Source organism: Ceratotherium simum, chromosome 4 (genome assembly GCF_057802395.1).
Source record: "Ceratotherium simum simum isolate JZ-2026a chromosome 4, ASM5780239v1, whole genome shotgun sequence".
NCBI classification, from domain to species: Eukaryota; Metazoa; Chordata; class Mammalia; order Perissodactyla; family Rhinocerotidae; genus Ceratotherium; species Ceratotherium simum.
Window position 1 is genome coordinate 21,215,051 of NC_141903.1, and position 27,432 is coordinate 21,242,482.

The window sequence follows — 27,432 nt, forward strand, 5'->3', positions numbered from 1 at the left end:
TAAAAACAGCTTAGCAGAGAACAAATACTGTTCCAGCCCACTAGTATCTCCCTATAATCTATTTAAATTAGTAAGTGGATCAAATCCGACAAAAAGATTGGTGGACTGGAGAGGTTCTACTTTGAAGGTGCTTTCCAATATTCTTATGTGAAGGTGTGGCAAAGAGATAAAGAATGGAATTCTGGGAGAAAGTTGTCTTTATCCATAAAAACCTTTGGAGAAAGGATCAGTGACAGACCGCCCGTGGAGCTGGAAAACTACCTCCTAACTCACCCGTAAGTACAGCCCTCTGGAAACTTATGCCAAAGAGAAAACCAGAACTTTGCTGCTTGAACTTTCTCGGTATTATATGGGATATTCGGACGATGATTAAGCCAATAGAAATTAGGGGAAATTCACATAAAATAGAGTTCTTTGGATTTCTTGGGAGATACATTCTCATTTAACTTGGAATCATGGATTTATACATCTGAGTTGTTTAAGCTTTTCCTGAGTAACATCAGCAAGGGGAATAGAGGGGAAAACCGAACCACAGCGGAACAGTGGAGGAAGCCATACTTAAGTTTACTTGAAAGTTGTGTGACTTTGGAGTTAACACGTACCTTTGCTGGGCCTCTCCTTATCTGTGAAATGGGTATTATGGAAATGGGAATACGTGTGTCTAGATCGTAGCTCTATTAGCAGTTTTATTCATTGACTTTTGTGATTTGTAAGGTAAAAATATTTGTAAATTGTAAAAAATAACTAGTTGTGTAAAGTGTAATCTTCATTAAAGGAGGAACCTAGTAATGGCTTCTGACTTTTGCAGGTTTGATATTATGTCATCTCTTCTGTGTTAGAAACTACGGAGTTTCCAAAGATTAGCAGATATAAATGGTTTAGTTTGGTTGGAGTTTTGTGAGGCTCGGGGTGGAAGGGTGTGGCCAGCTTGGAGAGGCATGCTGCTTGTAGAGTTTGGACTTTGGCATTGGGAAACTATTGAATACTTTTAAGGTGAAGGAGATACCTGATTGGATTATTTAGACAGATACCTGAGAAGATAAAAAAAAATGATCTCCTCAGATGTGGATTCTCCTAGTCCTCCCCCACAGCCTGCAGCTTCAGGTAGCTGAAGAACAACATCGGCCTCTCGGGCTGGTCTCACTTTCATGGCCCCTACCTCCAGTGGCACCTTAGTGCCACCAGATGCTTGTGTATTAGTCTCTAGTCCCTTTGCTCTCACCAACATGATACCCCTGGACATGTCTAAGCAGAATCCCTTAGTTGGGCACTGGCTTCCATCTCTCCATTGCTCCACAAATTTTCCCTCTCCCAAATCAATTTTGCTTCCTCCACTAGACCATCTCCAGATCATGCAAAATGCTGTTATTTTTATCATCTTAAAAAAACTTTCTCTTGACCCTACTCCCCAAATCCCTCTTCTTTTTTTTGGCTGCAAAACTCCTTGAAAGTGTTTCCTGTCTCCAATTCTCTCTTGATTTTTCCTTTCCTTGTGTGGGAGATCAAGATTTGGCCACCCTGAAATCTACCTCTTTACCTTGGTTGTTTTCTCTAGGGACATTTGACCCCCCCCCCCCCACTAACTGCCTAAAGAATTTGACATGGTCGCTCCTTCCTGGAACAGATCTATCATGATGGCTGTAAAGATAATGTAGGATAGAGGTTACAATAGAAAAGGCACCAACAAGCCCATCTTATCGGAAGTTCTGTCTCTCTGGCCACATTCTCTGGATGGCCCTGAGAGGAGTTGCCAGACAATCATTTACATTTATAAGGGAAATCTCCATTTGTAAAGGTATCTCCCTCTCTATTTTGGGAAGAGGGGGAGATGGCCTCATTTCTAGAGGCTTATCAATGTGGATGCTGAGGCCTTAAAGCTGCATAATAACCTTACTCTTGTTTACTGTGCTTTAGTGGTAATCTCCTGTAACTGACTCCCCCCACCCCCAAAATCCTCCTTTGTTATGGCTAAACATGGTATTTAAGACGAGGATTTCTGCTATTGTGTTGAGAAACGCAGTGTCCCTGCTTTCTCCCATGTATACATGTTATTAAACTTGGTATTATTTTCTCCTGCTAACCTGTCTTGTTAATTATTTGGCCAGCCATAAGAACCTTAAGGAAACGGGCAGAGGGAGATTCCACCTCTTCCCCCGACACTTGTAAACTTTTTTCTGAAGTGTAACTAACATACTTAGGGAAAGTGAATAATCACTTAATTATTCTTCACCGAAACTGCTTTTGTCAAGGTCATTAATGATCTCCAGGTTTCTCAGTCCTATAGACAAATCTCATCCCTTGCCTTTGCAACATTTCATTCGTAATCATTGCTCTTCACTGATGCCTTTGCTTCACTTGGCTTCCAGGATCCCACTTACTTTTTGCTTTTCCTACTTCCTTGGTTTGCTTCTATTTGTGTGTCAGTGCCTCTTCCACCTCAACCTTTTGTGGAACACCGCAGGCCCTAGTCCTTAGCCACAGGCATTCCCTTGAGCATCTCCTTCAGGTTCATGACTTTAAAATACCATTTCTATGCCAATGACTCCCATATATGTATCTTTAGTCCAGACCTCTCTCCTGAACTCTAACAGCCTCCACTTGGGTGTCTAAGACATCTCAAACCCAACATGTTCAAAATCCAGAATAGTTCCTCTCAAGCCTGTTACATGCGGCTTTCTGTCTCTGGGTGGCACCTCCAGTCCTTCTAGTTGCTCAGGCTAAAACGCCTTGGAGTCATCTTTGGGGTCCTACTCCTCACATCCTGCAGGAAATCCTATTTGCTCTGCTTTCTAAACATCCATAGCCTGAACTCTGGAGGCTCATTGATCACCTCCACTTCTATCCCCTCCTCTGTCCTAAAATACTGCAATAGTCTCCTGACAGGTCTTCATGTTTCTCAACCTAGCAGCCAGAGCCTTTCTTCTCAAAAGTAAGCCTGATCCTGCCACCGCTATGTGCCCACAGTGGCACTCCTTCTCATGTGGAGATAGCAGCTGCAAGTTCATGTTTTGTACCTGAGCCTTATCCCTCAGCTGGGATGTATCCTTCAAGAGGTCTCAAAGTTGACACTAAAGAGTAGTGATTTATGGAGGTTGTATAGCTCAAATAAAAAAAACTCCATTGTGCTGTTTGGGAGCCTTTACGACACAGTAGAGACTTTCATAAGAGACGGTCTTGTCTGAAAATTCAGTCCTACAGAATCGTACAGTTATTTAACATCCCTGAGCCTTGGTTATGTGTTCCTGTTTTGGCTCTTGTTCATGTGTTCCTGTCTTGGCCCTTGCTCATCATTTCCTCCACTTAAAACACCCTCCACCCCTTCCCCATTCTCCAGCCATGGACCTCACATGTCACTTTTGTTAGAGATTTCCTCCCACTCCCCCCTCTCACTCCCCAGTCAATGAACGGTCTTTCCCCTTGCCTTTGGGTTTCATTAGTGTATTCAATCAATACTTAGCAGGCTTCTTACAACATTTTGGGGATAGAGCAGAGAATGAAAGGGAGGAGCTCTGCCTTAGAGGAGTTTCTGGTCTAGTGTTGAATGCTGTCCAACAGAGTAGCCATGTGTGGCTATTTAAATTTAAATTAATTAAAATCTAATTAAATGAAAAAAAAATTCCTCACTCATACTAACCACACTTCAAGTGCTTGCACAACGCCCATAGAGAATAACCTCATCATCACAGGAAAGATGTGTTGGACAGCACTGTACAAGAGGGAAGAGAGATGGACAACACACACACACACACACACACGTACACACACCTATTTCACAGAAAATAAGGTAATAAATTCTGTGTAGAGAGCCAGCCCTGAGGACCTAGTGGTTAAATTTTGGTGCACTCCACTTCAGCGGCCTGGGTTCAGTTCCCGGGTGTGGAACCTTGCCATGCGTCTGTCAGTAGCCATGCTGTAGTGGGGGCTCACATAGAAGAACCAGAAGGACTTATAACTAGAATATACAACTATGTACTGGGGCTTTGGGGAGGAAGGGCAAAAAAGAGGAAGATTGGCAATAGATGTTAGCTCAGGGCGAATCTTTCCCAGCAAAAAAAAAAATGCTGTATGGAGAACTGAAACAAAGTGATACAGACAGAGTGACTGGTTGACTACTTTAGATAGAAGGGCCAGGGAATGTCTGAGAAGGTGACATGTAAGCAGGTATCAGAATGAACAGGAGAACTCTGAAAATGGTGGGGTGAAGGAATTGGGATCTAGGCACAGCGTACTGCAAGGGAAATGTCCCAATGAAGGGATACACTTGAATGCACCCCAAGTGGCTGGAGCCCCGTCGGGAGGGGAAAGGGTGGTAGAAGAAATCTGAGATGTAGGCAGGGACCACAATGGGGCTTTGTAAATTTGAGTAAGGAGTTCTATTTTTTTTTCTCTGAAAGAGCCATGGGGGTTGTAAGCAGGGGAGTGACATGGTCGGATTATATATTTACCATTTATATCATTCTGCCCAATTTTATTAGTTAGTTGCTTACTTACCTGTGTCTCCACCCAATTGCACAATCCTGGATTTTTTTCATCCTTAGTATATTGAATCTTACCCCATTAGCCTCAATATACTAGTAATACCTGTGGAAGAATTGAATTAAATTAGAAAATCCTTATCACTGACCTATTGAGATTTGGCTGAGTCTCAGAGTATAACAAAATTAGCCATAAAATATTTTTCTTCCCAAATAAATAAGGCATGACCCACTTCTGTGTGAGGCATTTCAGAATTCTTCCCCCCACCTTTGGTGGTGGTTGCGGTGGGGTCAATAGTGTCCCCGCCAAGCATATAAATGTAGAGAATAAAAGGATAGCAGGTATGCAGAAATGTGCCCATTCCTTGAGGGAACTAATCTTGTTACTCAGTTGAATTCAAGTGCGTGACATTGTAAAGGTAGGAGGGCTATTACAGATCAGATGGTCGAACCCCCATCGTTTTATGGAAGAGGCGAATTTTGGCAAATAGGCCAGGGGAGAGCCTGTGTGAAGGCCGAGTGACAGGAGCAAGCTTGTGTTCAAGGAGGTTCAAAGACAGGGGCCTCCTCCAACCAAGGCAGACTTCAGACACCGAGGTTACCCAGGGAGGCTGGGGCAGGGCAGGCTGAAGAAGGGAGGGTGGTAGGGGCTGTGTGTTGCCATGTAATTTTATTTCACAGAACGCCAAAAAGCTGAGTCCTCATGTGGGCTCTCTGGATTTTAAAATTTTGGCTATTGAGAGATGAATTTTTAAACACAGTTGTACAGAGCCCTCTGCAGCCAAATATAGTCTTTGTGCCACCAGTTTGCAGCATCAGGCTTTAGGTCTCTTCCAAGAGGGGAGGCTGCTGGAGTCTGGGGTTTGCATTCCAGGGTGGTGCAGGACCCACAGTATGCCAAGGCCATCATCCACTTCTCCGGGAAGCCTGTCATGGGCTGCAAGAAGGCTAGAAATGGAGCACCAGTGCTCCCCTGGGCGGAAGTCACCGAATCTTTAGACCGGAAGGGGAGTTAATGAAGTACTAGGCAGGCTTAGACATGTTTGTATGGTTTAATATTAAGAGCAAAAGTCAGAAGACCTCATCTGGAATCTAGGCTCACTTAATCTCTCCAAGCTTCAGCTTCCTCCTCCATGAATAGGATTAAAAGCAACACCTGCTAAGGGGTTCTGTGAGGATTAAATGCACCTCGGCGCTTGGCACGGAGCCTGCTACACAGTAAAGTCTCCAGAAACCTTGGTTAATATTAATGCTTATTTAGGTTTAGTTTTCGAAGTTCTCCCACAACATTTTTGCTCATTATAACAATCCTTTGAGGGAGTCAGAGCAAGTATTTTTAGTGCTATTTTACAAAAGAGAAAGTCAAGGGTTGGAGGAGCTCACTAACTTGCAGGCATACTCCGCTTCATAAGTGGCAGAGCCAGGATCTGAACCAAAGTCTGTTTTCTGAAAAATTTGCCCTGACATCACTCAGTAAGATGTGGTCTGAGTCATTGCTTCCTGTAGCATGAATTGTTAGGCACGGTGATTCACGTTCTTGCTTAATTCTTGCTAGTTGCAAACTTGGCAATATGACTGAGGCTAGGGACTAGCCATTGTGGCCACAGAGCAGGAGGTACTCTGCACTCACCAAAGCGCCAGTTGACTCTCATCTCAGAGGCCCAGGGTAAGTGCCCCTCGGCCACTGGAAGACTTGTCTTTGCTCTGGTGTTCCCCCAACTGAGCCTGCCTCTGGTTTCCTTTCTGTTTGCTCCCTTATCTCCTGTCAGAGCACCAGGAGTCAGTTTGGACTCTATGTGGAGAAGGAGCTGGGAAGTAAGGGGTTGCTTCCAAGGACAACTTCGCCTGTCTGTTGGAAGATACAGAGCCCTCAGCCACCCTGGAGCTAACAGAGACCTAAAGCAAGCATGCGTACGTGGTCTCTCATCGCTAGCTCACGTGATACGCACAGTCAGGGTGAAAGGAGAAGTTGCACTCTGAGAATTAAGACTTTTTCCTATACCATCTGGTGGGGGGCACACCAACCAGTCTGTTTTCTCTTATTCAGGCCAGTGCCATCATGAATCCTCTGGTAGCCATCTCAAGCCTTATCCTACTTCTGACAGGTGAGTGAATAGGGGTCTGGGGTTTGGAAACCCGAGGATGGGGGAGTGTAAGGGGGGTGTGGGTATGGTGCAGGAAGATGGATGTTCTTGGGCTTGTTCTTGGAAGGTAATGGGTCATCTAGTGAGCAAAGAACCAGGCTGAAATCTTACTCCAAAGAAATTGCTTAAATGCTACGAATTACAAAATCCATGGGTAAGTGTACGGGGCACGACGCTGAACAGTGTGTCATGTGCTATCATTTGTGTTTAAACAAAAAGGGTGGGTAGATAGACGTGTATGCATGGACTACTCAAGCGTATGTAAGAAATATTAACAGTGTTAGGGTGGAAAAGAGATGTCTTCATTGGACCATTCTGTGCTCTTTGACACATTTTTTTTTAACCATGTACAACTATTTCTTTTAAAAATAAAATATTTTAATTCAGAACATTCTATGAGATGGGGAAAAATTCAGAAATAAACATATCCTAAATTGTAAAAACAATAATCTCTAGAGGTGAGATTATGGGCAAAAATTCATTTTTTGGTATACTTCTATAACTTAATTTTTATAATTAGCATGTATTATCTTTGTAATCCAAAAACGATATTAGGCAAAATTAAATATTATAAGAATTCCGGTGAAAAAATGGACTCTTATTTTATGTAACAATGAACATTTTATTCCTAGAGCATTTCCCAAATTCACAGCCCAGTCCTAAATATGATTAGTAGGTGAATCTCAGATTTCTTTTAAAGGCCACCTTGACTGCATTTGGCAATATAGGGTTTTTATGTCAGTGACACAGGAAAGAGGTTTTGAGTTTGTTTTTGTTTTTAGGTGGCATAATTTAGTGTTTGATTGAATATTCTACAATTCTCTGGTTTCACCAGGGTAAGTGGACCTTGCTCAGTTGCCAGACTGTCATCAACTTATGAGAAGGGATCCCTACTTGGACTTTTTTGGACTGATCCTAAAGCCCATGATAAGCTGCGGTTCTTCCTGGAAGTATTAGAAGCCAATGTTCTAAAAACTGATTTCTGAAGAGTTTACTAGACTTCTGCCTTTAAGCCAACAATCCTCTAAACTAAACATTAGCTCTGCTTTCTTTTTTTTTTTTTTTTGAGAGAGGGGCTGTGAGTTGACTTCATTTGCAATAACAGTTTTAAAAACTGCAATAAAAACTTTAAATGCAATGGAATTTTTAAACGTATTTCAACTGAGACAGTGATTGAATCTAGAGGAGAGCAAAAGCCACATGCAGGGGGGCCGGCCCGGTGGCGCAAGCGGTTAAGTGCGCGCACTCTGCTGCGGCGGCCCGGGGTTCACTGGTTCGGATCCTGGGTGCGCACTGACGCACTGCTTGTCAAGCCATGCAGTGGAGGCGTCCCATATAAAGAGGAGGAAGATGGGCATGGATGTTAGCCCAGGGCCAGTCTTCCTCAGCAAAAAGAAGAGGATTGGCAGATGTTAACTCAGGGCCGATCTTCCTCACCAAAAAAAAAAAAAGCCAGATGTAGGTATTACCTGTTAAATAAGCTGATACCTGTCAAATACAGGATGAAATACACGCCCATGTGTTACTGGAGTGTCATTTAGTTCAAACTTTTTGGAAAGAAATTTGGCCATATTCATCATGAGACTGAAAATATTTCTGCCCTTTATCTTGGTACTTATTGTCTTAGATACCGATCCTACTAGAAAACAATCCTGAATACAGAAAAAGTTTAAATGATATTTTATCTACAAATATAGCTAATAAACAGTACTGCTGATGAAGAATATGTTACCATAGAAAAATGCTTATAATAAATTTTAAAAATTCAAGATATAGTCATTTGATTACAAACCAAATAAAGTACATAAAGAAAAAAGTGAAAATATTGAGGCCCCACGCTCAGTTTTCTCTATTTTTTTTTTCTGTTTTCTCTTTATTTGTAGATGCTGTAGTTTCTTATACACAAGTGAGTGGAGTGGTGGGTCAACCTGTCACGCTGCTCTGCACCTACTCAGCAGCTAATGGAGCCATCACGACCATGTGCTGGGGCCGAGGGCAGTGTCCTATGTCTCGGTGCTTAGATGAAATTATCTGGACTAATGGATCCCATGTCACTTTTCAGAAGCACACACGTTATAAGCTAAAGGGAAAGCTTTTGGAAGGAAATGTGTCTTTGACCATAGAGAATGCAGTCCAGGCTGACAGTGGCCTGTATTGTTGCCGTGTTGAGCACAAGGGGTGGTTTAATGATATGAAACTCACCCTATCATTGGAAATAAAACCAGGTGAGCTTGTCTTCCTTCTTCCTTTGATCACTTCATGTGGGTTAACTCAGATAGAATTTTCTGTTTGGTAGTAATTTTCTCTTCCTTTAATAGGGAAAGAGGAGGTTCCTGCTATCTTGTTTCCCAATAACTCTTTGGAAATAGAAAAACTTTCATTTGTGGAGAATAAGGTGTTAAGACCAACCTTGATTCAAGACCATACGCTAAAGGATATACCCAGTCAGCAAACTGTCTCTTAAAACAATGCCTCAAAAATGCTAGTGGGTTCCTGAAAAAGCATTCACTGTTTCATAGTGAAATATAGTGAACATTCTTATCAAACTGAATTTATTCAACTTAAAGAACTGCCCTTTTCTCTGAGATTATGTCTTAAAAGAATTTTAAAGTATCCTTTCTTAACATTTTAAAGTGATTACAGAGAATTTCTAATATACAAAGTACATAATATAAGGTACTGTCAAGAAGATACATCGCCCAGCTTTAACAACTGTCAACTCAATCTTGTTGCATATACGTAAGCATATATAGTTCCACCCCCTCCCTCCGCCCTTCTTTGGATTTTTTGAAGCATATCTCACATCATATCTCAAAATTGCTTGTTTAAAAATTAAAATGATCTTATTGCAATATGAAAATGTTTGCATCCCAATAGCTATTCACCAGTTGCTTTTAAGAATTTCATGAAATCCAAAAATCTGGGAAGTTCACATTTTTCTGTCTTGATGTGGACATCCTAATTTTCCTTATCATTCAATGAAAGAAGTAGATTCTTCAGGATTTCCTGGTTTCTGGTGCTCTTTCCTAATGAATCTCCTTCTATTAAGGTCTTCTGTTGACCATAGAATCCAATGCCCTTGGCCTTAATAGCTATGTCTCTCTTTTTTTTTAGTTAAGAGGAACTTGATTGTGCAATCTCCCAACTTTTGGACTCGGCTTGTTTCCCTTATGAGGGCAAGAAAGATAAGGTCATTCTGACAGAGAAAATAGCTGACTGTGGGGAAATGATATATAGAAGGCAATTTAGGGAAGCCAAAAGAGGCTGGTGATATAGTGTGCTAAAGACAGATGTGAGGAGGCAGCAGGTGGAGAAGAGACTGTGGTTACAACATTTTTGGAGTTGTGAAATTATATTATTGGTCTGGCTGACTTTTAAAAAATGACATAGAAAGAAATTAGTGGGAGATTTTTATAGTACTTAGCAATTTTTTAATAGGCGGGTATTTACAAAGCCACTGCTCTGTCCAGTGGCAAGTGGATCTATAACTGAGCCAAAGTGACTCTCTGCTTCCGATAACCAATTCTTTGCTTCGATTTTCTCGCACTTTTCACAGGCTGCACTTACTCTGCAACCTTCTGTTAGAGCTTTTCCACACCAGCATCTCCACTTATGGTTTCCTAGCTTCTTCCTGGGGAAAATATTTACCACTGAGGAAGACAAATTCATTAGTCAAGCCGATTAGGTTTCCTCCTCTTTATTGTTTCCATTATGATCCTTCCATGAGACTTTTTGCATGCTGGCTTTTTTTCTCTAGATTAGATTTTATTTTATTTTTAAAATTTTTTTTTAAATTTTTTTAATTTTAATTTTTTCCCCCAAAGCCCCAGTAGATAGTTGTATGTCATAGATGCACATCCTTCTAGTTGCTGTACGTGGGACGCAGCCTCAGCATGGCCGGAGAAGCAGTGCGTTGGATGCCCAGCATCCGAACCTGAGCCGCCGGCAGCGGAGCGCGCGCACTTAACGCTAAACCACGGGGCCGGCCCTCTAGATTAGATTTTAAACTGGAGGGAGGGGATTAGATTGTACTCTTCTTAAAAGCCTCTGACTACACAATAGATCAGGGTCAGTAAACTATAGCCTCTGGGTCAGATCAGATTCCAAAACAGGCCCACCAACTGTTTTATAAATAAAGTTTTGTTGGAACACAGCCACACCCATTGTTTATATACTATTCGAGGCTACTTTCACACTGACAGTTGAGCAATTGCCGCTTAGACCACAGGGCCCTCAAGACCTAAAACATTTACAAGCTGGCCCTTTACAAAAAGCTTGCTGACCTCTTTAGATTAATGCCTGCACATAATAGGCACTAGCAAGTATTTGTTGACAAAAAATTTTTTTCCTCTTCAAGGCAAAAATTGGCTAGATTCCGAATTAAATCGGATCTCTCAGAAGAGTTTTCAAACCAATTGTCCCCTATCCAAGGAAACTGAGGTTTTCTTTTATAGTTAGTAGGGTTGAAATTTAAAGAAATCTTTCGCAGGAAAAAATGTGCCTAATGAGATAAAAGTACACATTCTTGATTCAGTCCTTCATTAACTTTGCTTTTGCGCCAGGTACTGTGTTTGGGCTTAATTCTGGTTTCATCTCTCTCTTTGGGTAGCTCTGAGACCTTCAGTAAGTGGTTTGGAATCCTACATCACTTCTGATTCTGGAGAGAGTCAAAGTTGTTACCTCTTGCTATTATCTCTTAGGTGAGAAGGAACCTTAAAAGGTCTAGTCCACCTTCTAACCAAATGTATAGATCATCCGTGGGATCTAGCATATGCTAATGGGTGTGAGTTATCCCTCATTTAAGATGCAGGGCCATTGGGAACTGCATCAGGGCCATCAGGACTGACTGAGCTAAATGTTATTTATTTGGTAACTATTCTGGGCCTGGAAACTACTGTTTTACGTCTTAGTCATTCACCACTGAGAGGACGAAGATAGCTCCAGTGTCTAGACATTTTCCCCTACCTCACAGATATTTATGATGATACCTAAATCTAATATGCATGGCTGGTCTTCTCAAAGTGCTTGAATGCAAATCCCAGATATCATTTTTTACCTCGGAACCTCCCCAAATATGTACCTTTCAATACAGCAGTTTCCTTTTTGCAAACATGTCTTCAAGCCATCCCTAGTCACAGATTCTAGTTGACCAATGACATGAACTCTGAGTTCATGGGAAACTAGTACCCAGTTCTGCCTGGGGACGGTCTCTCATTCGTTGTGTTGGTGTATGTACAGGCCCAGCACAAGGCTCTTGTTTCCTGCTGCTTGACTAATCCTTGCTTTCATGTTGATTTCTAACTCCAGCTGAGGTCACCAGTGTTCCAACATCACCTAGGGCCTCTACCTCTGCTCCTCCAATGCCAGCAGCCACGCAGAACCTCAAGCCAGGTAAACAGATGTGTTTCTGAGCCTAGAGGCCTTCTAATGAGAGGATGTAGACCATCCAGGGCATTATGTTAAGGCAGAAGTACAATCTAGGATAAGAGTTCTTACCTGGATTCCAAACATGGACTTCACAGGGTCTGTGAACACCTTGTCCCAAATTATATGCACCTTTTGAACATATAAGCATTTTCAGAGTGAGGGGACCCATAGCTTTTTGTCACATTCTCAAAGGGATTCATTATTAGCCAAAAGAAATCCCCCAAAACAAAAGCCAGACAACTGATCTTGGACATCTAATGAGAATGGTATGGATTCGGCCCACTTGAGCTCAGGTTTATGAGGAAAGAACAGGGAATGCCAGAGTACAAGGGTCAGGTTAATGAGATTCTGTCCTCACAGGGAGCTCTGAATGGAGGTTGTTTGTTCTGTTCTGAAGTCGGACCCTCCACTTGAGGATAAGATTTCAGTGAGGTTAACATTTACTCTTTCCTATGTACCAGGAACCGTGCTAAGTGCTGTACAAGTGTTATATCACTTAATTGTTATGACAACCCTTTGCATTGTAGGTGTGATTCAATCCTATTTTATAGTTGTGGAAACCGAGGCACAAAGTCTAAGTTTGTTGTTGAAAGTCATACGGATAGAAAGTGATTGAGTCGGGATTCAGTCTCTGTTAATTTGAATTTGGGGCTTGTGCTTTTACCTATCAGATCGTGCCTTCTATCACGAACACTGAGCTCATGTTTGGATGAGTTTTTCCTGATCTGACATCCTCGCTGAAAAAGCCTTTATACAATTACCTTGTCTTCTCAGGGCAGTCCGTGACTTACAGGGTTTTGCTTCTAGCATCCTTTAATTTATTTATGTAGCATAGAAATTGCAAAAGATGCCATTTATACTCATTAAAAAGTAAACATCAGATTTAAGGACCTCAGAGATTTAAAATTTACACGTTTGTTTTTTCAATTCAGGCCATATGCTTCATGCTTCAAATTTTCGATAGATAAAACTTTAGATTTAGTACAAATGGAGAATAATTTGACTTATAGGTTGGGAAATAGCTTGCCATTCTGAGGACAAGTTTAGGTTCAAATCTTCTATTTCTAGGATTAAAAAGATAACTTTTAGTGGAGATTCTCAAAGCCTCCAAAACTCTTTGACACATTGAGGTGGCTCTGAATTCCGAGGAGTAACAGAGATGTCGCAACGTTTTAGCCAGAAAAATCTGATTGAACGTATTGATTTCCCTTGACTCCCATGGAAGCACGTGTATATTCAACCAGGAGGGATCTGAAGGATTGGGCTATGAGCTATGTTTGGAAGAGAGGGCTTTAGGTTAAAACTGGGATTTTAGAGCCATAAAAGTTTGCAAGAAAAACAGCTTTGTTCCAGGCAGCTGAACACATGAGAGAATCTGTTGAGTTTCTCAATATTGATTTAGCCTCTTAATACTTAGTTTGTGCCTGTGAAGGTGGATGGATTAGTGGACCTGGTTTGGCGACCATGCATAAGTTATTGACTTCATTTAAAACAGAGATTTAAAAGAAAAGTATTGGTTTATATGTCCATGTGACCTCCTGGTGGATAGTGTTAAATGAATCAAGCCTTATCCTTATCCTGATAGTTTCCTAAAGAGTTTGAGCTTAGAGTTGAACTTTATAATACAGGAAGGAGGTGAGCACTGGAGCTAATCCAATACAGGGACATTTATCTTTACATCCACTCCCTCCCTGTGCTCAGTGCCTCTAGTACATGCTAGTTGCCTAAAATATTCATGGAATGTTTAGATGTAAGGTTGTAGGGGAAGGGGAGAAAAAAATGATGCCCACAAAGACGCAAACTTGGGAAAGAAGTTATGCTCAAGAGCTGTTTTGCACAGATCTAAGTTGGATAAAGACTGATCATCTGACTTTCTTGTATTGTCCTGTTCTTAGTTCCTAAAGAGAGCTACATCCCATTAGAGATTTCAGTATTAGAGGAAAACAGTTCAGGACATGAGAAAGTGTGATGTTAAAGTGTGAAGACCATGGTGGAGAAGAGGAAACAGAAAGACCAGTGAGAGGCAATAAGAAAAGCTGATTATTGAGAATTCTTGTCCAGCTGGCGCCAGTAATTTGCTCTAAAGTTCTGTGGTGCTCTAAGGGGAAGGAATATAAAGATCTTATAATGAGGCAAGTGATTAACTCTGCAGGTAAGGTGAGATATCTGATAGAAAATAACTGAGTGATTTCAAAAAAGGAAAGGGAAACATAAAGTCCTGTAAGGGAGAATTCTTAGTGAAGCTTTTCGGTGAGAAATGGAAGATGAGTCAGATAACACAGGAAATCAGTTTAACAAAAGGAGCCACTGCAGAAGGAGCCAGGGTCAAGGTCTACCAGGAATGTTGCTTTGAGGGTTGTCAATCATTACCAAGGTTCAGACATTGGACATTACAGTTACCTTGAAGAGATCACAAGGAATTAATTACTGTGAGGATGTATTCTGTGCTGGTCAATATGTGCATCTCCCTGGAAAGATGTGTGAATGGATAATTGGTAACTTGAATAAGCCCAGGAAATCCAGATTGGGGTTGCTGTGAAGGAGGGAGGGCAGATTAGTGTAAACTTCCAGGCCCTGTTCTGTGAAAGTGAAATGTCATTTGTATGAATAAAAGCTTAATTGGATGCCCTGTTTTAGACGTTACACATTTAGGGGGATCCTAGGAGTATAAAAAGTGTGAAATAATTCTTTCTATAGATAAGCTATCCAGATCATTATCTAGATCAGATTTATTCATGATAATGAAATACCTAGATGCCCGTGCAATGCCTCCAGGCCATCTTTGAATAAATTTCTAAGAGGGAGTTGAAACGTAATTCTGATTTTAGTTTTGTTTTTTATTTTTGTTGGGAATGGGAATTTTCCTCCACGAATAGAACATAGTTATCCCATTCTTTTCATTCCAGTAGCTACTTTGTCTTCTCCAGTGCAGACAGCAGAAACCCAGCCTACCACCCTGCAGGAAACACGTACGACCAGCGCGCCATTGCTCTCTTGCGCAGCAGGTAACTTCCGTTTTCTTTCCTGAGCACCCGGGAGCACTCGCATTTTGATAACCATTGACACATTATTAAGAGCACATATTCTGGAATAAGATGGATGTGCCTGAGTGCCTACACTGGCCACTTCAATCAGCCATGTGGCTTGAACAAATGTCTTACTCTCTCTGAATCTGTTTTCATCATTTGCAAAATGGATGGAGTATCCCTGATCTGGTAGAATCCTTGTGAAGATTACATGAGACGGAAGAGCTTGGGATGTGGTTAAAGGGAGTAAGTGATAGATACAATAGCAATATGACTATTACTTAGAATGTCCAGAATACATACACCTGACTGGCCTAGGTAGCTTGTAAGATTTGGCAACATCCACATGCATATAGGTATTTTTCTAAATCAAATGAACCAGTCTTGACTCCAACTTATTACTGGGGAGCCTTAAAACAATTAAATCCAAACCAAACTGGTCACCCAGTTATGCTTCGCCTAAGCCCCAGAACCTAAATACAGCGAGGAGGCTCCCCTGCTACCTTGTCAAGCTTGCACCTGGGCTCTTTGAGTTGGGTTGAGGACACCGACACTGGCACCAAAAACTCTTCTCCACTCTCCGCATTCGGGGCAGGTCCCATATAATCTCTACTCTTTTGAAATATAAGATTGACCTGTCTTTCCTGTGGTGAAGAAAGGTGATACTGAACCTTGTCACCTTTCTCAGCTAGCTCTGTTACCCATAGTGGTAATTTTGGGGAGTGCCACACGCAGAACCCCTGTGTAATGCAGAGCTGGCTTATGTGTCCTTGTGCCTGTGCTGCATCTAGACAAGGTCAAGCCTTGCAAGCTCCTCATGTGTATGACTCATTTGTACTCAGGAGTTGCCAATCTGTAGGGGGCCCCCATATGACCTACCTTTTGCCAATCATCTCTGGAAGGTGGTTAATTTAAAATGGACCTGCTGTGAGATTCACAGTGGGACCCATTCAGATGGGATTAGATAATGGTGATATTTGGTTTTGAAAGTGGAATCCTTAGTGTGAGCCGTTTCCAGGCACAAAAACAAAGTGAAAACAGATAAGAACACAGGGTAATAACAGTAGGAGCAGCTGCACCCCACACTTTTGGGGTGTGAGGAGAAAGAAAGTAGGAGAGGAGAATCATTCTCTAAAATATCATGTCACTAAAACCTAGTCAAGGTAGAGCTTTCCAGAACGGAACAGACATTGGAGCAGCTGTGTCCCGATGCCTTGTGTGACTGCTGCCATCTTGGCGGTGTATCTGAGGCTCTGGAGCCAAATCCTCACTGTGCCTGAGTCAGCCTTCAGTAGGCTGAAGCCTCACAGAAGCAAAGAATATTAGGTCTGGAAGGGATTTTGGTCGTCATATGGCCCGCCACCCACCTTTGGAAGATGTATGTGCCAGGAAACTGTCATGCATCACGTCATTTAATTCTTTCAAGGCACGCCTTATTTATTGCCATGGCCAGATTGAGGAGGCCCTATAGTCCCGCTCTGGAGACAGACAGCTCCCAATTCAACTGCTAGCTACTAGCTGCGTGCCCATGGGCAAGTTGTCGCACTCCTCACTGGATGTTTCTGATGCTTGAAGGGCACGATGTTTGGGAAATGCATTGCACGGTGTTTATCCTGCACTGCTCCTTCCGTTATAATATCATAATAGTTAGTAATAGCTGATATTTATCCTACATGGTGTTAAGTGCTTTACATGCAATTTCTAATTTAACAACTTTATGAGATAGGTACTATTAATAGCTTGTAGTTCAAGGTTACTCCAGCTAGAAATATTATATATTTATTATATATATTATTTATATATATACACACACACATACATATGTACACATAGACACATACGTACATATATATGTATGCAAAGGACCTTGATTAAGGTCACATAGCAAAGGGACACTTTCAGCATTGAACTCAAATTTTATCTGACTCAAGTCCATGCTATTTTTACCGCATCGTCCAGTTCTATACCTGAAGGGCTTACTTAAAGTTATAACACAAGTCACAGACAGAACCTAGACTGTAGATACTTCTTTGGCTAAGAAGTGGTCTCAGAATGAGTAAAATGTAAACACAGTAGTACTGTAAAGATTTTGGGAGATGTGGTTAGTCCAGTTTCATTACCACTGAGCTTCTATAGCTTTGTCGGTAGTCTTTGAAATCCCCCGTAGTATTTTCATTTGATGGGAGTGCAAAGTGTGTGGTGGTGATGAGCAGAGGCTCTTGTCATTTACTAGAGTTGGAAACTTGTTTGACCATTCCGGGTCTGTTTCCTCATCTACAAAATGGGATTAAGGAAATTGTTGTAAGGATGGAAAGTGCTTAGTAGATGGTCGATTTTGTTTGTTGTTAGTATTGTTGAGTCGATTCTGACTCCTAGTGACCTTGTGTTCAGCAGAGCAGAACTCGGCCCAGTTTTTTTGCACCATCCTCTCACCTTCCGGTGCTACATCAGACAATGCTCCACTGCTATTCATAGGGTTTTCATGGGCAATTTTTTTGGAAGTGGGTGGCCAGGTCCTTCTTCCTAGTCTCTCTTAGTCTGGAAGCTCTGCTGAAACCCGTCCACCACGGGTGACCCTGCTGGTATTTGAAATACTGGTGGCATAGCTTTCAGCATTACGGCAATACACAGCTGCCAGTATGACAACAGACAGATGAGTGGTGTGATTTCCTGACCAGGAAATGAACCCGGGCTGCAGCAGTGACAGCGCCTGATCTTAACCACTAGACCACCAGGGCTGAAATACTCAGTAAATATGCAATAGATACTCAGTAAAAAGGGAATTCTATATTTGACCTATAGTTGCCTAGGAAGGCCAACAAATAGATGTTCTGTATTACAAAATAGATATTTCAAAACACTGTTAAAATTTTAACATTCAAAACTTTAAGGCATAATATCCTTTTGTATTAGGATTTTAGGTAGTGTAAGATACATTGGTCTTGTGGCTGATGTGACAGATATTTTCTAGAGTACTTCTGGATCAATGTCTAGGCACATTGGCATACAGTGCAGGAGTTATATGCCACCTGTTTTAGATATCTTAGTACATTTTATTCACATTTTGAATGTAAAGCCAATGTAATGTCCATTCTAAATAACGTGTTTCTGATCTTTGGATATGCATATAGTCACTGGGCACTTCTTGAGAGGTTCTTACTTGGCGTGAAAATATTGATTACCTATCTTTAAGTGGCATTTTTAACCTGGTTCCAAGACTGAGTGTCTGTGACTCCCCTAAGATTCTAGGTAAAACTTTGTGTGAACTTGCATTTTTTTCCCTAAAGAAGAAAAAGAGGGTCCATTTTCGAAGAGTCCATGACAAAATGGTTAAGAAACACAACCTTATAGGATAAATTAATAAATGTTAGTAACTTGATATAACTCTTGCAATGCCTGCAGCATTTGATCATATTATTATCCAACTTTTTATTCATCACCAGAAGGCAATGTGAATATATTTAGTGTCTGCAGTGAAAATTCAATATTTTTTATAATTCTAATTAATTTTCTTTCTTGTTGAGCAGATGAGAATGGCACTGTGACACAGTTTTCAGATGGCCTTTGGCATAACAATCAAACTGTAAGCATATTCCTTCCTACTTTATTAGCCAGATTCACTTGTATGTTTCTCTGGAAGCAACTTACATTTAGAGCTTACCTCTGTAAGACTAGCCCAGAGATTGATTCTTTCTAGTTAAAAAAAAAAAAGGAAGAAAAGAATTTGACTCTTAAATATGGATGCTTTAATTAATTTGAAAATTTCGTATAGATGGACCAGTTTGTTAGAAATATCTGATAAGTGATATTTTACTCTATATACGCACACACTCACACACTACAGACTTTCTCTTGACCAAAAATTGGAAAAAAAGAGTGAACTAATTCAAAGAGAGTGAGTTAACATAACATACCAATGAAGACTTGTTATTGTTAGAGAAATAACATGCTTTGAATCAATGTGGTGGAGTGGAGGACATCCTGAACAAAAATATTATGGAAGTGAAAGTGTGCTTACTTAAACATAGGCCCCCTAATATTCTTTTCCAACCCAGTTGCCCTCCTATATGGAAATTTGGAGACCACTGCTGAGTTTTTCTATGCATAAACCTCCCCATATTATTACTTATTAAGGTCTTAGGGTCTTAAACACCTTCGTGATTCTGTAAATGTTCTCATACTTTTTCCACAGTGAGCTTGGGAAAAATCTAAGGAGTTCTAGTCTCATGATGCCCATCAAGTCTCATCTTTGCAAATAAATTAGACAAATTTATCAATAGAACATTTTCTTTTGGCTCCCCTGGGAGACACAATTTTCCTTTTACTACGGGCAAATAACTATGTGCAACAAACAAAAAGAGTTTGAGGTATCAGAATAATCCTTCTGGCTGCAAGTGGTGAAAATGACAACACAGCCATAGTAAGAGGAGCTCACACTCAGTCACGGTGGGGTTCTTTAGTGTTGGGTCAAATGGATTTATCTTGTATACCTTAGTGACAATGAGAATGCTACATAGAAGTGATATTAAAAATTTTAACAACTTGTATGGCATGGGCACTGATTGATCTGATGGATGTGGGCTGAATTTGTATATATCTGCTAAATATCAGAACTGCCACCATGTAAATGATTATTATACTGCTATATGGCCAGATCTATGCTGGATTAAAAAAAAAAAAAATTCCGAATGGTGAAATTGTTCTTGACCTCAGTTACCTCCAGAACAGGTATGTTTAGCAGCAAGTAGAAGCAATTTAGAAGCAAGTTCACAACAGGCAGTAGCAAATTCGTGAGCTTTTTGTGCCTTGACTCTGAGAATGTTAAGATGTCTTCAGGTATCTTGAAAACATGCAGCATATATTTTGACCCAGTAAGTCAACTTCCTGGACTCTATCTTAAGGAGAGAATTGAACAGATACATGAAGATGTATGAGAAAAGATGTTCATTGCTGCTACTTGTAATCATGAAAATGTTATAAACAACCTAAATGTTCAGGAGTAAGGGATTAATTACATAGTCAATTGAGCATTCCCAAATATTGCCATTAAGAATGTAGTCACTGCAGTACATTTACTGACATGGGAAGACAGTTACTATTGCTTGTTAAATGAAAAAAGCAACTTTTAAAATAGTAGATATACTGTAGTATATATTGAATATGGTAATTGTTTCTGATAAGAAAAACACCAGAAGGATAAAATTCTAGGAGACTATATAATGAAAAATGGTAACAGTGGTTGATTGTGGATGTTAAGATTATGGTTGATTTTAGTTTCCTTTCTTTATGCTTAGCTGCACATTCTAAAATGAACATGCAGTTTTTATGTAATATAATATTTTATAAAATGAAAGCAAAGCCTGACTCCTGCAACCCCATGTTCCATCTAACCACTTTACCGCCTATTGGTAAGGTAATAACAACATGACTTTTTCCTCCCAGACACTGGCCATTCCCGCTTTAAGCAAGGATGGCTCAAACGCCAAGTTATCTTCCCCTATATTCCTCATACTGTTTGTCAGGAAGTACCTAGAAGTACCTTTCCCAAGAACTGTATTTAATCTGTAGTTGACAGACACAGAAATAGAGGTTCAGAGAGGCTAAATAACTTGTCCAGGGTTGCACAGCAATTAAGTAAAAGAGCTGGGATTCGGACTCCAGAGACTAAACTCTTACACAGGAAGAAACTTGATCCTTCTCTCTGATCTTCCGTTTCCTTTCTGTTAAAATACCTATGCTGTGGGATCGCTTTAGGATTAGAGCTAAGCTGTGTAGAGGGGCCAAGCATAATGCCTGGCATGTTCAGGCTTATTCCAGGAGGTAGTGATCCCTTATGAACTGCACTAGGAGATTTAAACAAAATTCTGCATTTCTACCCAATTGCACAGCATTTTAAGTTAATTTTTAATCAGGGCCATGTCTGTGAGCAGCTTCTTCCAAGTCCATTTATGTAGACATAGATAGAATCTTGAATTATAGTTAAAAAAAAACAAAACTATAATCAAGGACCAAATTCAATAACTGAGCACATTCAGATAATATCACCAAGTCAACTTATACATGAACAAAAATTGTTTTTTTGCTTTTTTAATATAAGAAGATGCATTTATGGAAGTAGCTTATTGATTAAAAAAATATCAATTGACATATAATAAATGTAATTGACATATAATATGTAATTGACATATTAATAAAGTACACCCATTAGAAGCATACAGTCTGAGTGTTGACAAATGTATACACCTATGTAAATACCACCCCAAGCAAGATAGGAAACATTTCCACCATCCCCAAATACAGTTTGAATTTCAAATTATCTAGAATTTCACCATAGGGTTACAACCTCAGATCATTTGGTCTTACCCATCATGGTCTAGAAGTAGCCAAGGGCTAATGAAGATAAATGTGTCTGGGTATGTCATTTTAGGACCTGTTTTGTACCTAGCTCTAACAAGATGCTTTTTCGATCTGCTGATGTTTCCTTAGCATGTGTTGCTGGCACAGAATCCATGGATGATCACCAGTAAGGGGCTCTCTGTTGGAATCAGTATTACTGCCGTGGTAGTGCTCACTTTTTTGGTTGTCATGATTGCCAAAAGTAAGTCGTTTCAAGATTGTGCCTAAGGGAACAGAGCAAGGGTTCTAGAGCCAGATGGCCTGGGTCAAGTAGCTTCACACGGCATGGGATTTCGATCTCACATAACTTCCCTGTTTCTTAGCATTGTTCTTTTTTTTTCCCTTGAAATTGTAAAGAGAAAAATGAAATTTATATTCTCCATAGGAGAAATTAAATACTAAGAAATAAGAGTTTCTTGGGTAGAGTTGGGATTTGGAAGGCAGCAAATCATTGTAATACATAAGATTTGTTCACTCCTCCTCTCGACCCCTCCAGAGTCAGTTTTTGTCCCCATGAGGGATGAGAGCCTTGAGAGTTCTACACTCATTTAACTGAAGAGGCAGTGAGACTTTGGGAGGGAAACTGATGTCAGGGCTAGGGATAGAACAAAGGGTTTCAAAAGCAGCCATCCACCAGGGGTGTGTGTGTGTGTGTGTGTGTGTGTACAATCTGTCGCCTATAAAAGAACCATAGTCATCCATTTTTTAAAGTGAAATATAATTATTAATAATTGCGTTAAAGTAAGCTGAGGCATGTGGGTGAATACACTAAACCGTTAATGAGCATGAGATCCTTTACACTAAGAGGCTTGTTTGGGTCATACAGATTCAAAAGGAATCACCTGAAGTTACCAAGGAAGAGGCCAGTCTGGGGTTTTTTTCCTTTATTTTTTTAAACATTCTTCTAAATTTAATTTTTTCAGGCTCTGAGCTCTGTACAGATTTTGGTCATAGTGAAGTCATAGTAGAAATAATATACTTGTTTAGAAAAAGATCTCATGAACTCTTTGGCTGACATGTTAATTTTCTCTTCAACTACTTCCCAATTTAGAATATTTGAGCATGAGAAACAAGCAGGAGCAACTCAGGTAAGTTTGAAAGGGTTTGTGTCAACACCATTTGATGTTCCTATTCTAGTAAAAATAAAGAAAAATTTCTCTCTATGCTGATCCTCTTTTTCTCCTGAACTCTCCATTTTGTGCCATAGATCTTAAAAAATCTAGTTTAAGGAGCGCCTCTATTGCTGTCCACACCTTCCAGTGATATTTTTAGCTTTCTCTATTTCCCTGGAATTGTGCCAGAACTGCTACAGAAAGAACACCTCAATCCTAACCCCTTAGAGCAAGAGAACTAAATCGAAAATTGTGTTTGATGGAACATTTGAATGAGTGTGGTTTGTTCTTTGATTTCATTCAGCACTTTTTTTACTGAATGCCTACTATATTCCAAAGAGAAGAACAAAGCAGACAGAAAACATATAAGCAAATACACAGTCCTTTTAGTGCTTCTAGACAAATACCATGGGGAATAGAGAGCAGGATAATGGGCTATTTGAGGGAGCCCTGAGGAGTGGAAGGCAGCTCTGCAAAGATCCGGAGGAAGACAACTGCAGGCTGAAGAAGTGCCAAGGCACTGTGGTGGGGCAAGTGTCTCTGGTTCTCCACAGTCTCCATCATCGCCTACTGTTCCATACTCAGCCTGCTCTGCTCATTCTCATTAGTTATCTGGCCTCATAGGCATTTGAATTTACAAGTTTTGTAAATCCACTCTACTGTCCAATTAGAACTTAAATCCCCTTTACTTGCATCAACGCCCTGTGGTCATCTGCCAGAACACCTGTAATGGTAGGAAACCACTACATACTTCCACATCCAAGTAGCCTGCTTCGTTACTCCAGCTTGGGCTTTAAGCAAGGTCTTCCTTTGATTCAAAATTCATCCCCTTAGGCTGCCATCCACTATTCCTAGTTGTCTTTCATTGGATGTTTGCACGCAGTCTTTCCTAGGTCTGAGTTAATTACATGAGCCAATCCACAGACTGTGCATTGAACAACACCCAACACATTGTAAGTGCTCCATAAGTGTTGGCTTCTGTTATTGCAATCATGTCCTTCACAGCAATACACCTGTGAGATAGGCACTATTATTCTCAGGTTACAGATTGGAAAACAGGTTTAGAAATGTTAAGTGACATCCAAGGTCACACCACACAGCAGGTAAAAGACTCAATTTTAGGTCTGTTAGAGTCCAAAACCCATACTTATAGAAGTTTTTGACTGTCTGCTTCCAAAATTGAAAGAAAAAATACTCCTTATAGGCAGAAGAGCATGGAACGTAGCATCCTTTTAGTTGATTTCTGTCCTATCACTAACTGTTTTTAAAGATCCACTTTTTATTACCTAATTGTAAAAAAAAATATTTATTGTAGAAAATGTTGTAAAATATAGAAAAGCAAAAAGATAAAAATGAGCATTTCCTCATGACATATTTTTTGGCAGCTATGTCACACTGACTCATTTTGAGCTATTGACACCTAAACCGTTTTCACACATGTACGATTGGTCCGTCTGAAGATGAGCTGAATGAAGACTCAATATCATTTCTGGGTGGGCTGAGGTGATAAAAACAGTCACTATATACAAATCATAAAAGAGAACCTATAGCAAAACTCCACACATGACCTTTTCATACACTTGATGTGTGAGTGTATGTGTTATAAAAATCATCTAATCCATGGCTTTTGAATTCTGACCATTAAGACACAGTAAGATTTTTGATACCATGATCCAGTGCACACTTAACATGAAACAATACTATTTTATTACATCCAATATGCTCTGATATTTTGTATTCTATGTTTATTTTAAATACAGGATGTAGACTGCTAAATGAATTTAATAACCCTCTAAAGGGTCATAATCCACAGTTGGAAAAACACCAGCCGAACTATTTCTTAGCCACTTTTGAGAATGCATCTTGATGTAGCACTTTAATTTGATGTCTGATATCTGTCTTCTCAGATTTTCAATTTTTGTACTCTATTACGTGAGTCTCTTGAAGGATTTTGACTACTGCTTAGGATTTCTATCTGCTTGTTAAACAGAATTTCCTGCGACTTAATAGTCACAACTCTGGAAGCTTCTATTCATTTCATAGGCTGTGTCAGTGGGACTCCAGGAGTTGTAAATACCCAGTCTTGCCAGAGCATATGCAATTGTGCTGCTCATACTTTAGAAGTGGTCTGCTTCTCCCTTACAGATGTTATTCCTTTTGTAGTGTGGTTTCATTTAATGACCCCCAGATTGGAGCTTTGCAAAGTGCAGCTGAATTACGTGTCCGAGCAGAAGACAATATCTACATTATTGAGGACAATGTTTACGTCATGGATTAAGACCCAGTGGCCTCTAAGGGTTTATGCTCTTGACTGCAGAAGACAGTGAACAGATATCGCCACGTCAGACTCCTTTTAAGCTCCAGGATGATTTTTCTGGCAGTTTCACTTGTCATTCCAACATGTCAGTGATGTTGGGTAGAGTGACTCCAGCTCCTCTGTGTACAGTCAACCTCATTGGAAATATAGTCCTAATTTTTTATACTGAAACTGGCTCCATCTTTCTGGTCATTGCAGAGCTCTCTCCCACACATGAAATGAATACTTTAAAATTGTGTATTCTCTTTAGACCTTATGAATCCTGTATCCATCAGCAATTTTCATTAGAGAAACAGGAAAAGAACCTCTACCTTGGTCACCAATGCTCTCAAGAAAAGTAGAATTAGTAAATCCAATTTGGAACTTGACTTCATTTGGAAGCATTTTATGACTCTCTCTTGTTTTTTATCTTGTAACTCCAAATATTACATTCTTAGGTCCCCCAAGGGTTTCAAATCATGTGGAGCACAGATTTTTATTTCCCCCATGGGAAAATAGGAGTGTGATTTCACCATTATACGTAGAACTGGTTTCTCATGGCTCTGGAAATACAAGGTTTTAAGTGCTTTCCCTGGGACCAAGATGGGTATTTTAGCAGTTAGAAGAAGCGAGGGTAGTGAGTGGACCAAGTAGATACTAGGGGAAGAACAACAATTGCCATGTGATTTAACACATGTATGCTATATCTGCTGTATCTATGTCACAGTTCTAGACACTTATGTAGACGACTGTCAGGCTTTCTGGACTAAAGTTTGGAATGAGGCAGGGAAGACATAAAAGGAAAAAAGAAAGGGAAGGAATAGGGAAAAAGGCCTTTGAAAAGTTGTTTTGCAAATATAATAGTGTTGTTTGAGAGTGTTACTAGTTTTGACCAAAATTCTAAATGGTCCCCAAACCACTTTGATTTTTAAAAGTGTTTTGGAAGGATGAAGGGTTTTTTTTCATATCAAATCAATTCCAATTCTATTTTTTTCACAATTCAATTAAATTTTTGGTTTGGCCAAGAGAGTTAAACAAGGGCTAAAAGTAAGGATATTTTTAGTCACCAGAAGCATTTTCTATATGAACAGTTAACAAGGCTGGGTATTAATTTCAATTTTGAGTATACCCTGAAATAACTCATGCTTGGGTGAACTGTTCAGAGCTACTCACACCATAAGTGGTCTAAGAGGTCAGAACACTTGTTTTCAAAGGCAACATTTTTGACACTATTCTGCGGAGTTCTAGGAAATTAATAGGACCTCTGAATAAAGGTTATGTGGGCAAGTAGGATTGTTAAACATTCTATATCAGATTTCTCAAATGCGGCCAGCCTGATCTGGTCTAAAAAATTTTGTTCAAACTACAGTGTTTTTCTTTTAAATTCAAGACAATGGGCATAAACGTGGAGATTTCAGATTAAAGCCCAGATCTGTAGCTTCTCTGGAAAGACCTGGCAACATTGAACTGCATTCCTGTGTAGTCAGGGCCCCATTAGATGGCATTACCTCCCTTCAGCCCCCCAGTTCTCGCTTTTCTTGCACACTCACATTTGTTACTTGCTTTGTGACTGTGGGGCTTTGAATTTATGACAACTGCTCTATTCTCCATACCCTTCCTGGAGATTTATGATGGCACAATAAAGGCTCTGGGAATCCGGTTAACTTTGTTTAATCCAGCATTTCCCAAACTTGTTTGAAACCCATGAGCACAATGACTCCTGGCATACCCATATGTGGGAGTGTGGGGGAAAGCAGGTAGCACACAGAATTAGGAATAGGACCTGAGTTCTAATCCTAAATCTTACCAGTAACATTGGATGACATTAGGACAAATTATTCTTTATGCTTAAATTTTTAAAAATCTATTAGAGATAATCATTTCCATGCCTACATTGGTATATAGTGGTAATTCCAATCACATACTACTTGTGAGAAGTCTTTGAAAAGTGAAAAACACTATAGACATGCAAAGGTTTTTTTTTTTTTGGTTGAATTTGTAGAAGATCTAGCATTAGTGCTCAGTAAATAATTTCAACAGTGTTGCATTTGTAAGTCTCTTGCCATATGGTACCTCATTTTTTTTTTTTTTTTAATAATGTTGCTTTTTGGGAAAAGTTGATATTGAGTAATTTGGCTATAATTTTATACCGCAGAAAAAAATTGTCAATAGAGAGGGAGAACAGATTAGAGGGAAGGAAGGGGGGTATTTAGTTGATATTAAATTTTTTTTTGGTACATATATCAATTTCGTACAATGTATTGAGTTTTATTTTCAATGCTTTGAGACAATTGGGATTCCATTTTCCACAATTTGTCTTGGGACATTAGGACACTGGTGTGATTAAGACTGTATATTTAAACTTAGGAAAATTTGCACATCTTTAAGAAGTAGCAGAACCAATCTTTCACTGATGGCTGTGAAGATAATTTTGTGAATGAATGAAAGTGTGAGGGACTCCCTGTGACTTTTCGTTTGTATTTATACTCACTCACTAATAAAAGAGATTTTTGCTTTCATTTTGAAAACTGACTTGTTTTCTCGGGCTCATCAGTT

At 40.0% G+C, this 27,432-nt stretch overlaps 1 protein-coding gene across 4 annotated transcripts; it reads left to right on the forward strand.

The window, feature by feature from the left end:
- Positions 1-110: 110 nt before the first annotated feature.
- On the forward strand, positions 111-27,404 carry HAVCR1 (hepatitis A virus cellular receptor 1). Of its 4 annotated transcripts, none has more exons than XM_087429501.1 (9): positions 111-275; positions 6,523-6,580; positions 8,503-8,844; positions 11,927-12,010; positions 14,956-15,051; positions 18,600-18,655; positions 21,559-21,670; positions 22,520-22,556; positions 24,744-27,404. In XM_087429501.1, exons 2-9 carry the CDS (start codon positions 6,535-6,537, stop codon positions 24,856-24,858), a joined length of 888 nt encoding a protein of 295 aa, XP_087285627.1. In that variant the 5' UTR covers positions 111-275; positions 6,523-6,534; the 3' UTR covers positions 24,859-27,404. The 4 variants fall into 4 exon arrangements, with proteins under 4 accessions (XP_087285627.1, XP_087285628.1, XP_087285625.1 ...); XM_087429499.1 differs by having other exon boundaries at positions 114-275; positions 14,953-15,051; XM_087429500.1 differs by lacking the exon at positions 111-275 and adding an exon at positions 6,058-6,141 and having other exon boundaries at positions 14,953-15,051.
- The last annotated feature ends 28 nt before the right edge of the window (positions 27,405-27,432 follow it).